This window comes from Zalophus californianus, chromosome 1 (assembly GCF_009762305.2).
Source record: "Zalophus californianus isolate mZalCal1 chromosome 1, mZalCal1.pri.v2, whole genome shotgun sequence".
Classification (NCBI taxonomy): Eukaryota; Metazoa; Chordata; class Mammalia; order Carnivora; family Otariidae; genus Zalophus; species Zalophus californianus.
The window spans coordinates 10,381,504-10,395,366 of NC_045595.1; the positions used below are offsets into that span (position 1 = coordinate 10,381,504).

Below are 13,863 nucleotides of genomic sequence, written 5' to 3' on the forward strand. Positions count from 1 at the left end.
TGTCGAAGATTATTTGACCATAGAGTTGAGGGTCCATATCTGGGCTCCCTATTCTGTTCCATTGGTCTATATTTCTGTTTTTGTGCCAGTACCATGCTGTCTTGGTGATCACTGCTTTGTAATGTAGCTTGAAATCGGGCAACATCATGCCCCCAGCTTTGTTTTTCTTTTTCAACATTTCCTTGGCGATTCGGGGTCTTTTCTGATTCCATACAAATTTTAGGATTGTTTGTTCCAGCACTTGGAAAAATGTCATTGGAATTTTGATCGGGATGGCACTGAAGGTATAGATTGCTCTGGGTAGCATAGACATTTTAACAATGTTTATTCTTCCGATCCATGAGCATGGAATGTTTTTCCATCTTTTTGTGTCTTCTTCAATTTCTTTCATGAGTGTTCTGTAGTTCCTAGAGTACAGATCTTTTACCTCTTTGGTTAGGCTTATTCTGAGGTAACTTACAGTTTTTGGTGCTATTGTAAATGGAATAATTTCTCTAATTTCTCTTTCTACAGTTGCATTGTTAGTGTATAAGAAAGCAACTGATTTCTGTGCATTGATTTTGTATCCTGCCACATTACTGACTTGCTGAATGAGTTCTAGTAATTTAGGGGTGGAGTCTTTTGGATTTTCCACATAAAGTATCATGTCATCTGCAAAAAGAGAGAGTTTGGCTTCTTTGCCAATCTGAATACCTTTTCTTTCTTTTTGTTGTCTGATTGCTGTTGCTAGGACTTCTAGTACTATGTTGAACAATAGTGGCAAGAGTGAGCATCCTTGATTTGTTTCTGATCTTAAGGGAGAGGCTCTCAGCTTTTCCCCATTGGGATGATATTCGCTGTAGGCTTTTCATAGATGGAATTTATGAGCTTGAGGAATGTTCCCTCTATCCCTATACCCTGAAGAGTTTTAATCAGGAAAGGATGCTGTATTTTGTCAAATGCTTTTTCTGCATCAATTGAGAGGACCATATGGTTCTTCTCTCTCCACTTTTTAATGTATTCTATCACACTGATTGATTTCTGAATGTTGAACCACCCTTGCCTCCTGGGGATAAATCCCACTTGGTCGTGGTGGATGATCCTTTTAATGTATTGTTGGATCCTATTAGCTAGGATTTTGTTGAGGATTTTGGAATCCATATTCATCAGGGATATCGGTCTGAAATTCTCCTTTTTGACGGGGTCTTTGCCTGGTTTGGGGATCAAGGTAATGCTGGCCTCATAGAATGAGCCTGAAAGCTCTCCTGCTGTTCCTATTTTTTGAGACAGCTTTAGGAGAATAGGTATTATTTCTTCTTTGAAAGTTTGGTAGAATTCCCCAGGGAATCCATCAGGCCCCAGGCTCTTGTGTTTTGGGAGGTTTTTGATCACTGCTTCAATGTTGTTACTGGTTATTGGTCTCTTCAGGTTGTCAATTTCTTCCTGTTTCAGTCTTGGTAGTTTATAGGTTTCTGGAAGGCATCCATTTCTTCCACGTTACTTAATTTATTGGCATATAGTTGCTGATAATAATTTCTAATAATTGTTTTTTTTCCTTGGTGTTAGTCATGATCTCTCCCCTTTCATTCATAATTTTATTAATTTGGGTCCTTTCTCTTTTCTTTTTTTTCTCCTTTCTCTTTTCTTTTGGATAAGTCTGGCCAGTGGTTTATTGATCTTATTAATTCTTTCAAAGAACCAGCTTCTGGTTTTGTTGATCTGATCTACTGTATTTCCGGTTTCTAATTCATTGATCCCTGCTTTAGTCTTAATTATTTCCTTTCTAATGCATGGCTTAGGCATAGTTTGTTTTTTTCCTCACAGTTCTTTAAGGTGTAAAGTCAGTTGGCTAGAGGCTTGGATATATTATTCAGCCATCAGAAAAGATGAATATCCAACTTTTGCATCAGCATTGATGGGACTGGAGGAGGTTATGCTAAGTGAAATAAGTCAAGCTGAGAATGTCAATTATCATTTGTTCACTTATTTGTGAAACATAAGAAATCACATGGAGGACATAAGGAGAAGGAAAGGAAAAATGCAGGGGGTATATTATAGGGGGAGAAGAACCATGAGAGACTATGGACTCCAAGAAACAAACTGAGGGTTTTAGAGGGGAGGGGGGGATGGGTTAGCCCAGTGATGGGTGTTAAGGAGGGCACATATTGCATGGAGCACTGGGTGTTATAAGCAAACAATGAATCATGGAATACTACATCAAAAACAAATGATGTACAGTATGGTGACTAACATAACATAATAAAAAAAAAAGAAAAAAGATGTCTGCGACTAGATAATGGACAAAAAATGATCTGTTCACTCTGTGCCACAGACCTCATAGGGGCCAAAATAGCAGTGGAATTACCTTCATGTTTGGGAGGTCTTCCTATATCAAAATGATAGAAAAAGTATCAAAGAGGCTTTCAGTATGAATACGAGAAATGCTAAGGAAATACTTAAAAAGAGCAGTTTGATTTTCAGAGATGTTCATGATGGGAAAACACAGGGGAAAGAAGTGTCTAGACCAGCAGTTTACTAAGTAGCTCATCTAAGACATAAGTAAACAGGAAGTCTTTTCAGCACACCCAGATCAAGACCAGGGCATTTTCTGTGGCTGGGCTTGCCCGTGTCAGCACCATGAGGAATGGGCATCTAATGTTGCTGCCAGGTAGGGCAACTAAAGCTATCCAGGATCTCTATCCTGTTTGAGAATGTTCTCCATTCTTTGCTTTATTTCTAACATTTGCTCTATTCTTTATTTCCTACTATCTCTCTAAGGGAGAGCAGGAAAAAAATTTAAGATTGGAATTAACTCAGTTATATTAAGTTCTCAAAGAAGAAATTTAGTTAAACTTATTTCTAGGGCAAACGTGGGGACTTATCAGTGCTTCTCATTTTATTACATGTATTAAACCAGGTTCTCCAGAGAAAACATAATCACTAGTTTCTGTATATGTATCTATCTGTATAGAGATGTAAATGTGTGTGTGTATGTATATATGTTTATGTGTGTGTATTATTATATAGAGAGATGAGAGAGAATGTGTTAGTTTAAAAAATTGGTTTATGCAATAGTTAAAGTTGGAAAGTCCAAAATCTGTAGGGTAGGCTGGAAACCCAAGGATGTTTCCAGGGATGTTGATGTTGCATCTCAAGTCTGAAGTCAGTTTGGAAGCAGAATTTTCTCTTCCTTGGAAGAAGTCAGTCTTTTTTTCTCCTAAGGTCTTCAACTGATTGGATGAGGCCCACCCATATTATAGAGAATCTGCTTTACTCAGAGTCGACTGATTTAACTGTTAATCTCACTTAAAAAACCACCTTCACAGCAACATAATGCCTCCCATGAATGGAATGACAGACTCTAATAGGTGGCCAGGTGATTGCCTGTAGGGTAGATTCCTTCACACCTGCAGTGGTTTTCATACCATGATGCCTGCCCAGTGACCCATCACTCAGGACCAGATTGGGAGGTAAAGGGAAAGCCTGTTGCCCTCAGTGCACTGTAGGATGGCCAGGAGCTCACTTGGAAGGAACCATAGAAGCTATGGGTGCTGCACCTGGAGAGGCCACTTAACCAGGAGATGGTGACTCAAACTGCTAGTGTGATAGTTCTCACCCCTCACCTATCATCAGCTTCCCATCTTGTGATTCCATGGCTTCCTGCCCGACCAATACCACTGTGAGCTGGGACTCAGACTTGGGGATCACTCCCAAACCCATGCTCTTATTGTTTGCATTGAAACATGTATGTTGAACAGGGGGAGTGATCCTGGAAGAGAAATCCTCAAGGTAGATTTCCGCCATCGCCGTAGAAAAAAGGACCTGGCTGTGGGCAGAGCACACCAATCTGAGGACTCTGTGCTTCAAGATTTAACCCCTTTGATGGGAGAGGCTGTAATTTCTTTTTTTCCCCTCTTTTTAAAAGATGTATTTATTTATTTATTTGGTGGGGGGAGGGTTAGAGGGGGAGGGAAAGGAAGAGGGAAAAAAATCCCAAGTAGACTCCCCACTGAGCGCAGAGCCCGGTGCAGGGCTCCATTTCCATCATGACCTGAACTGAAAGCCAGAGTTGGACCTCAACCTACTGAGCCACCCAGGTGGCCCTGGGAGAGGCTGGAATTCCTAAGTTGTGTCCCTGACATCACCTGTGTATATTCTGTCCCCTTACCTGTAGCAGGGAGGTTCCACAAGGATGGTGTCTGTTAGTGAGTGATCCCTTGGGAGTCCAGGGAGAGGGAGGGAAGAGGACTGGTCCTCAAATCTTCATAAATTACAAAAGCCTTGGGAGAGCCATGGGCCACAGCATCAGAGCCATCTCCCAGGATGCAATGGCCGTGAGGACAAGGGTTGAACCTGGAGCTCCATCTCCTCTCTGTGTCATCTCTCTGTTTTTTCTGTGTCAGGACTCTTGATGCTGCTGCTGTTGCCATTGGGAGCTGCAGCCCAGAAGTCTAGCGGTGAGTCTGCCCAGCCAACCCCACTGAGGCTCCGGTCTTCTGGAGATAACAGAAACCATTTCTACCTCCCCAAATGTCCAGAGTTTTCTGTCTTTTCCTCTTCCAATGGCAGCCATTCCTCTCCTTCCTCCACCTCCCTTCCTCTGCTCCTAGACCCCTAGCTGGCAGCTGGCTCCCTCCATTTCTTGACCCTTCTGAATGTGATGTCTGTCCCCACGGCCTCTACCATTACAGACTCAACTCGCTATTGCCCTGCGAACTCCGCTGTTTTCAATGACACCTCCTGTCGTTGCTCTCCGGGATTCAATTCTTCATCTGGGGAGATCTTCTACAGTGGCCCTGAGCGTTGTGAAGGTACAGGGGTTTGGGGTGGTGCAGGGGCATGGAGATGGTGGAGGGAGGTGATGGGGGGAAGATGTTCTTCTTTCTATGCCTCAGTTTGCTTTTCTATAAATTAGGGAACCTACTCCTCATGGATGGAGTGAGATTTAAAATTTACGTGTGTGAAGACTAGGTAAAGACTAGTATGGAGCAGACTGCCAAACACAAGTCTTTATTATGGTCACTGCTGTTATTACTATGATTATTCTCATAACTAAAGGAAAGGGGAGAGGTTGTGGAAGCAAGGAGAGGCAAGGAGAGGCCAGGGCCTGGAATCTCAGCCTCTCCTCCTAGTGTGAGCTCAGGGAGGAGACCTCCCCCTTGCAGTCATGGTTTCCCACCTTGCTTCTCACAGCGGTCCCATGAGGCAGGCAGAGCTACATGGTTTTTTAAATGACCAAATTTGGGCTCAAAGAGATTGAGTGACCTGTCCAAAGTCCCAAAATTAGTAAGGTGGTTGAACCTAGATCTGGGTTGAAAATTGAGTTTTATTCTTCAACAACACAGGCTGTAAAAGGAGATTATACTAAAATGGTTAAGGTGGTAAATTTTATATTATGTGAATTTTACAATAAAAATGGGGAAAAGGGAAATCACACTGTTTTTACACCAAGAAATACTCTTCATGTACTGAAAATCATCTTAGATGCATATTTACTAATAACGAAGGAAAATAGTCCTAATGTTTGGAAAGATAAGAAAAAATATCCCTAAAATTTCCCCTGTAGTCCCAGTAGTGGACTTATGTGTGATTTTTCTTGTGTTCATTTTTTTTTTTTTTACATTTTCTTTGTCCTTCTAAGTATCCATGTGCCATTTAATATTTGGGGAAAAGTAAATCTACCATGGAATAAAAGGGTGTTGTGACTCCCACCCAGCCCCTCCATGCCCGAGAGGTACCCCTAGCAGATCCCCCTGCATTTGTGTATCTGTTTCATGGAGACTCGTGGCTGGGTGAGCATGGCAAGGAGCCCTGCTGATGGTGTGCCTGGATCCCAGCTCCTTCCTGGGAGCACACCTGTCAGGTTGAGGATTTCTCACCATCATGCCTTCCCCTCCCACATGCCTCATTCCCACCTGTCTCCCACTTGACTCCACCCACCCAACAACCTTGAAGGCAGGTGTCCAACCATTGCCATCATCTGAGAAGAGAGGAGGGCAGGCCCATTGCCCAGAGGGGGGTGAACATGAATGTGTCAGGTGTGCATCTTCCCATATCCTGTCATGTCCTGGTGCTGACACCCACAGCATGGGCCTGAGGCCTTAGAGGGGATGTCCACAATTTCAGGTAGGAAAATCTGCTCTGGGGGACCCAGTTGCCTGCCCTGACTCAGCATGATGCCATGAGTCCTTTCAGGCTCTAAAAGTCCTGTTGCCCTGATTGGAATGTGCAGGAGAAAACATTCTTCCCTGCTTTGATGCATTCTTGTCTAGCTGGTTCTTATTAAACTGTTATTTTTAGCAGTAATGACCGAGACCCCCAGCTCTGTGGGTCCCTCAGATACTCAATGAACCTAGCCCATGGGACTCTTTGTTCTCATGTTTTGAGAACAGGGAGAGATAAGAGACCAGAACCACCCCCCCGCCAACAGCCACCAGTGACTCAACTGTGAGAACCTACATGCTGCTTCCTCATTTCATATCTGTGATGGTTCAGATAAAAGAAACTTCCTCTAGGGTTGGAGATAGCAAGACTCCTCCAGAGATACCCCGGAGCTTCTTGAAAATGCCAGACATTGGCAGCTTCGGGGAGTGGGTGATGAGGACTGTGGGGTGAACCTGGGTCACTGTGAGTAATGGGAGGTGGAGCCTGTCAATGGGCAGGGGCTTGAGCATCTGGCTTTATCCTCAGATGTGAAAGAATGTTACTCTGGACAGACTCCAGCCATGACTCCCTTCACTGACTCAGCATCGAGAGTGGCATTCAGTGCCACGGTCACCCCGACTGGAGCCCACTCCCAGGTCCCCAGAAATTCAGTGCCTCTGTCCACCCCACAAGGCCTGCAGAAGGGGATGCAGACCTCCTTCTAGCCCCCGTGATGGCACAGCAGAGTGTCTGAATCTAGGTGCCTTTAGTCCCAGCCAGAGAGCAGAGATGCAGAACAGTGAGCAGACATTCAGAGCAGCTGGCTCCAGCTCAGATCTGCCCCAGGAATGCCACCTGCAAGCTGAGTTCTCTCCAGTCCTGTTGGCTGAGTTAGGCTGGAGGCCAGCACCTCTGCGCTATGGGAACTCACATCTTTGGGAGGTGACCCTTTGCCCTGTTGTGTTCCAGACATCAATGAGTGTGCACCACCTTCACTAGTGTCCTGTGGAAAATTCAGCAATTGCCAGAACACAGAGGGGAGCTACCACTGCACATGCAGCCCAGGATATGAGCTTGCTTCTGGGGCAAGAGTGTTCAGGGATGAAAGCGAGAACACGTGTCAAGGTGAGAACCACCTGCACCTTCCATCTCCCCATCCATGAGTTTTGGGGTCATTCACTGCACTTTCTCCAGGCATCAGAGAAGGTCCAGGTCACCTACCTGGTATCCTGTCCCTTTCCAGACTCCAAGGCTCAGAACCCTCTCCAAAGGGTCATTTCTGTAATTTTGGAATGTCCTCCTTGCCTGCCTGGCATCTTCTTTTATATTCTCTTATCTATTTATTTGTTTTCTTTTTCTTTTTAAGTTTTTATTTAAATTCCAGTTAAGTAACATACAGCGTACTATTAGGTTCAGGTGTAGAATTTAGTGATTCATCGCCTCTATACAACACCGAGTGCTCATCAGGACATATGCCCACCTTCATCCCCATCACCTATTTAGCCCATCTCCCTTCACTTCCCCCTGGTAACCAGCATTTTGGTTTTTATAGTTAAGAGTCTGTTTCCTGGTTTGCCTCTATTTTTTCCCCCCTCTATGCTCATCTTTTTTTTTTTTCTTAAATATGAGTGAAATCATATGGTATTTGTTTTTCTCTGACTGGCTTATTTCACTTAGCAAATAATCTCTAGCTCCATCCATATCATTGCAAATGGCAAGATTTCATTCTTTTTGATGACTGACTAAACTCCATTGGATATATATATATATATATATATATATATATATATATATATATATATATATATATATACCACTTCTTCCTTATCCATTCTTCAGTTGATGGACATTTGGGTACTTTCCATTGTTTGGCTATTGTTGATAATGCTGCTATACACATCGGGGTGCATGCATCTCTTTGAGTCAGTATTTTTGTATGTTTGGGCAAATACCTAGTTGGCATCTTATTTTCATAAAGCAAAAGAGAGAGATGGCATCATATACCTCACAAGCTGAGAGCATGTTTATTCCAACACAATATCCATCGTCAATGGATCCAACACAATCACCATCATCAATGACTGTCATGATGAATGGTGCCCCCACTGGAGCCCACATGGGCTTGGCCACACTGGGAGCTCTCTCAGACCCATGGGCCTTGAGGAATCCAGGGACCCTGTCCAGAAACATGGGAGGAGGGGCATTCGAGGGTGGGCCCATTGTTCCCAGCTGGCCCTGCCCCTGGCCAACATCCCCACCTAGAGAAGACGCTTCCTCCAGCTTGACTTGCTTCTCATCTGCTTGGCCTCCATCTATTTCCCCATGTAAGGCTCTGCCTGACTCTCCCTAATAATTTCAATTCACTGACCTGAGGCAAATTGGATGACCAGGATCTGGGAGGTTGTGTTGGGGGTGGGAAGGGTGATGTAGACCACCCCACACACTTGGAGATTCAGGTGAATGGAAGAGGGTCTCATCTGGACCAAATGGCAAGAAAGGGCAAATAGGAGACCATTGCCTCAAGCCTGATACTCTTCCAAGGGGGTCAACCCAGGTCCCATGTCAACTTAGATCACTTGGGGACAGAAGATGGAGGCTGAGCCCATTGTCAGGGCCCACAAAGTCACATGGCCAAGAACACAAAAACCCCCGCACCCCTCACCATGAGCACCCATTCCTCATTCCAGCCAATCAGCCCTTGCTCACCACTTGCCTTGCTCAGATGTGGATTCTCACCACTTCCTGCCAGTCTAGGCATGCCTTCATGGGAATCAGAAAAAGTCACCTTCATCACCCCAAGAATGCTTGGCTGAATATCAGCCTCCACTGTCCTCCTCAGCTTGGTGCCCACTACCTGGGTGGCCCAGGACTGTCTGGCATCATCTTCATCTCCCTTCCTCTATGAAAGCCTTCTCTTTGAGGAGCCTGGCTCAGGCACGGGTCTTGGTCCATCTCCATGGAGCTGGAGTCTCAGAGATAGTGTGGATGAGAACAAGCTGTCCTGCTAGGGTCATAGGGATTCCAATGGCAACTCAGGCAGCAAGCAGTTGCTCTGGGAAAGTAGGACAAAAGTCATCACTGGGAGCCAAGATGGTCCTGCTTGGGGAACACTGTATTTCCCTTGCACTTGGTTCCCAGGAAGGTCCACCCTGGACTTGTCCAAGTCCTCAGGCTGGAACACAGGTGGCCATGATGTCCCTGCCCTACCTGGGAGCTGTTCAGAGAGACCAAGGGAACCAGACAGGGCAGACAGGGAGGACTTGGTCCACTTCTGGCAACATCTGGAAACAGAACATCTGAGCCACCATGCTTGCCCATAGCATGCCTCAATGTGAATTAGAAAAGGCACCCACTCACCAGGGAAGAGACAATGGGGCTTTCCAGATGCTCCTATCATGGGAAACAAGTGGAGGCACCCATCACCCTCTCCTTCCCCCTGCAGCTGTGGATGAATGTCAGCTGAAACCCAGAGTCTGTAAAAGCCATGGCATCTGCATCAACACCCAGTGCAGCTACACCTGCCAGTGCCCACCTCTCCAGAAGATTCCACCACAGGGCAGGGAGGCAACAGGGCCTTCTGAGCCTGGGGTTCCCTTTTGGAGCCCCCTGCCTCTCTGTGCACCCCCACACTTGCCCTTCCTCACCTGTCACAAGCAGGAAGTGTCACTTCTAGATCTGAGAAGGGGAAGCTCAGTCCTGAGCTGAGGAGGAAATGACTAAGAGCCTTGATTGGGAAGTCTAGCTCCCATGACTCAGTTTCCTTTTGCTATAGTTTTTGCTTGAAAAGGAGGATAGTGTCCCTGCTGAGTTCATCTTGAAGGAAGCTGCCATAAGGAGCCTTGGGAGTGGAGATGCAGCAGTACTTTCAGGACCTTGTATGCTCAGAGCAAGCAGTGAGGAGACAGGGAATCTGGGCTGTACAGGGCAGGGCTGACCCTGCTGGTCACTGCTGTCCCAAACTGCACCCATGCCATTAGTCCATCCACTGAGTCAACATGAAGGCAGATCAGTGTCACAGCCTCCCTGGTTAGAGGCCCTTCACAGCCTACCCCTCTCCCTGAACCTGAAACCTAGTCTAATCTGCACGATATGGGAAGGGTCTCAGCTTTCTCTGGGTGACACACATACATGGTTCTACCCTGTCCACCTTGCAGGGACAATCTGAGATTATGGAGTTTTTACAATAAAAAGTGCTATCATAAAGTTTATCTTGACAGACTAGGTGGCTGGTACATGGTGTGTGTGTGTATGTGTGTGTGTGTGTGTGTGTTTCCTTGGTGTGAAGTACTAAGGAATCTGAGAGAAAGGGCAGGCAGGATGGCTGCAGTGAGGGGAGGGGACCCTGACCCTCTGGCTTTGTCCTCAGATGTGAATGAATGCACGGCAGGGCAGAACCCATGCCACAACTCCACCCACTGCCTCAACAACACTGGGGGCTATGAGTGCCACTGCTGCCCTGGCTGGAAGCCAGTTCCTGGGTCCCCCAATGACCTCAAGAACACCGTCTGTGAGGGTCCAGAGCCCAGACACCACATTCTGGAGACTCACACTCAGAACATCTGATCACATATTCAGTGGCACCCACACAAACCAAAGAGAATGACCCCTGGGGTGCCATGTTGTGCCAGGCGTTCATTCTTTTGAGGCTGGTTGGGAAAAGATCTGGGGGTCTTGGGGAAGGAGCTGGGGTACTGAGGAGCAGGCTCCTTGGAGACTCCAGACAGCAGCTAATTACTACCTGGGACAAAGGCATTTCTATAGTCACAACCTGCACATCTGTACAGGGCTCACGTGCTACATGTCAGGCTCCGCACACTTCCCACGACCCCTGCATCACCAGGGTGTGGGGTCAGCAGGTGATATCACCTCCAGCCAAGGGGAGACACTAACACAGGGAAAAGGGGGAAGGCACAGAGGGGAAAGGGGTCCTGACTCCCATCTTTGTGTCCCCAGATGTGGATGAGTGCAGTTCTGGGCAGCCTACATGCCACAAGTCCACCATCTGCATCAACACCGTGGGCTCATACAAGTGCCGCTGTCTCTGGGGCCTGGAGCCCAAACCCGGATTCCAGAATAATCAACCGAACACCACCTGTGAAGGTACCTGGTCTGACCTGACCTCAGACCCCGCCCCTGACACACACAGACACTCTCGTACCTAATGAATGGTGTTCTATCCCCTGCAGAGATGTCCTTCCCCACCTGGACCCCACCCCCTGGAATCAACAGCCAGGTGAGTGGCTCCAGCAGGGACCAGGAGGCAGGAATCCCTCTGTGCAGCCCACCTGATCCACCCATTTTCCCCAAACTCCCCCACTCACAATTTGGGCTCTCTGATCTGTACATATCTATCCTAGAGACTCTCCCGTTTCTTTGAAAGAGTCCAAGATCTGCGCAGAGACTTCAAGCCAGCCTTGGCTCAGGGCACCATCCAGGTAAGGGCACATCCCAGGAGAGGCAAGGTGGAGGCATCCCATAGAGGCCTGGCAAGCTTTGGCCTGGGTGGAGGCAGCCCCAACATACTGGCTTCCTCTCTGAGGCCTCTCCCAGGGTGGGTGGGAAGAGCAGACATGCAGGCATTCCTACTCACTGTTAGACACCTCCTGCACCCACAAATGACTTTTCTTCTTGCTGTTTCTGGACACTGGGGTAATGTCATTCTTGGCATTTGTGAACAGGGTTGACTTCCGGATTCCGGGGGCAAAGACCCCGGGACTCTGATCCAGTACCACCTTCATCTACCTATGAGTCTCCAGGGTCTGTTGTCTGGGGCTGAGTGGGCAGGGTCTTCATGCTCACTGGCTCTGTGTTCCCAACCCCTAGGACCTCATACAGGAGGTGGATGAGCTGCTGGAGACTCCAGGGGACCTGGAGGCTCTGCCCTGCTCAGAGCAGCACTGTGTGGCCACTAACCTGCTTGTTGGTCTTGAGGATGTCCTGAGAAACCTGAGCCAGGCCCTGCCCAATGGGACATTGACCTTCAATGAATCTGCAGGCACAGGTAAGTACAGGGGTCTGCCCCAGGCTTTGCTCTGCCTGTTCCCGCCACATTTGTGCCCCAGCCTCATTGGAGTGTGTGACCATGCTTATATCTCCATATTTCCAGATGCTTCATTTAACCAATTAAGAGGTTAAATGAATAAAACTGTAAATTATACACATTTTCATTGTAATATAAGTTATCAACAGATGAAATAATTATAATGAAGAATTTAAGATAACAAAATAGAAACATCTTTAAAAGGTTGTTTAATTTTGAAGAATGTAAATTTAATATTATTTGATATTTAAGTATGATTTGTTTTGTTGAGTAAAATTCAAGTAAAATAAAATTTACCATTTTAAACAAAATGTACAATTCAGTAGCACTTAGTACACTCCCAGAGTTGTACAACCATCACCTCCATTTCTAAAATATATTCATCACCCCAAAAGTAAATAGTGTACCCACTAACAGTTCCTTCCCATCTCTCCCACCCCCAGATCCTGCAGCCAGCAGTCTGTTTTCTGAGTCTGTGGATTTGCCTATTCTAAACATTTCATATCAATAGAATCATGCAATAAGGACCTTATAGTCTGGCTTCTTTCACACGGCATGATGTTTTCAAGGGGAATCCCTGTTGTAACACGTGGTAGTATTCCTTTCCTTTTTATGGTTGAATAATATTCCATTATTTTGGATATAGTACCTTTTGTGTATCTATTTATCCACTGATGGACCTTTGGGTTGTTGCCACCTTTTGACTATTTTGAATAGTGTTACTATGAATATTGGTGGACAAGTTTTTGTTTGAATAACTGTTCTCAGCTTTTTGCATACATACATAGGAGTGGAATTTCTGGGTGATGAGGTGACTCTATGTTCAACTTTTTGAGGAACCACCAGGCTCTTTTTCTAAAATGGTGGCACCATTTTACATCCTCACCAGCAACACAAGGGTTCCATAGATATATTCTCAGCAACACTTGGTACTTACATTTTGTTTTCTTATAGCCTTTTTTAGTGTATGTCAGGCAATGTCTCTATCATTTTGGTTTGCATTTCCCAAATGACTAATGATATTTAACATCTTTTCATGTGGTTGTTGAATATTTGTATGTATATATATATATATATATATATATATATATATATATATATATATACATACACACATATATATATATATATAAACATCTATTCAAGTCCTTTGTCTATTTTTTAATTCATTGTTTGACTTTTGGTTGTTGAACTGTAAGAGTTCTTTATTAATTCTACAGTAGACTGTATGAAACATATGATTTGCTCATTTTTTCTCCCATTCCATAGATTGTCTTTAAACTTTCTCCATGGTCTTTTCACTCTAGTAAACAGATGCTTCTGTTTTGATGAAATCCTTTTGCTCTATTTTTTCTTTGTTACATGTGCATTTGGTGTCTTTTGTAAGAATCCATTGCCAAATCTAAGGCCATGAAGATTTACACCTGTTTTTCCTCCTAATGTTTCTAGTTTTAGATCATAAATGTAGATCTTTGACCCATTTTAGGTAATTATTCTTTGTTGTGTGAGATAGGGTTCCAGCTTACTTCTACTGCAAGGGGAGATCTAGGTGTGCTAACACCATTTGATGAATAGACTTTTCTTTTTCCACTGAATGGTCTTGGCATCCCTTATTTTTTTTTAATTTTTTAATTGTTATGTTAATCACCATATTACACCATTAGTTCTTCATGTAGTGTTCCATGATTCATTGTTTCTGC

The 13,863-nt window shown here is 45.2% G+C and overlaps 1 protein-coding gene across 1 annotated transcript; it reads left to right on the top strand.

The window, feature by feature from the left end:
* Positions 1 to 2,585: 2,585 nt before the first annotated feature.
* Positions 2,586 to 12,859, top strand: LOC113918692 (adhesion G protein-coupled receptor E2-like). The gene is made up of 9 exons (XM_027587391.1): positions 2,586 to 2,647; positions 4,383 to 4,436; positions 4,671 to 4,790; positions 7,093 to 7,248; positions 11,077 to 11,223; positions 11,310 to 11,356; positions 11,481 to 11,558; positions 11,947 to 12,124; positions 12,607 to 12,859. Exons 1-9 carry the CDS (start codon positions 2,617 to 2,619, stop codon positions 12,672 to 12,674), a joined length of 879 nt encoding a protein of 292 aa, XP_027443192.1. The 5' UTR covers positions 2,586 to 2,616; the 3' UTR covers positions 12,675 to 12,859.
* The last annotated feature ends 1,004 nt before the right edge of the window (positions 12,860 to 13,863 follow it).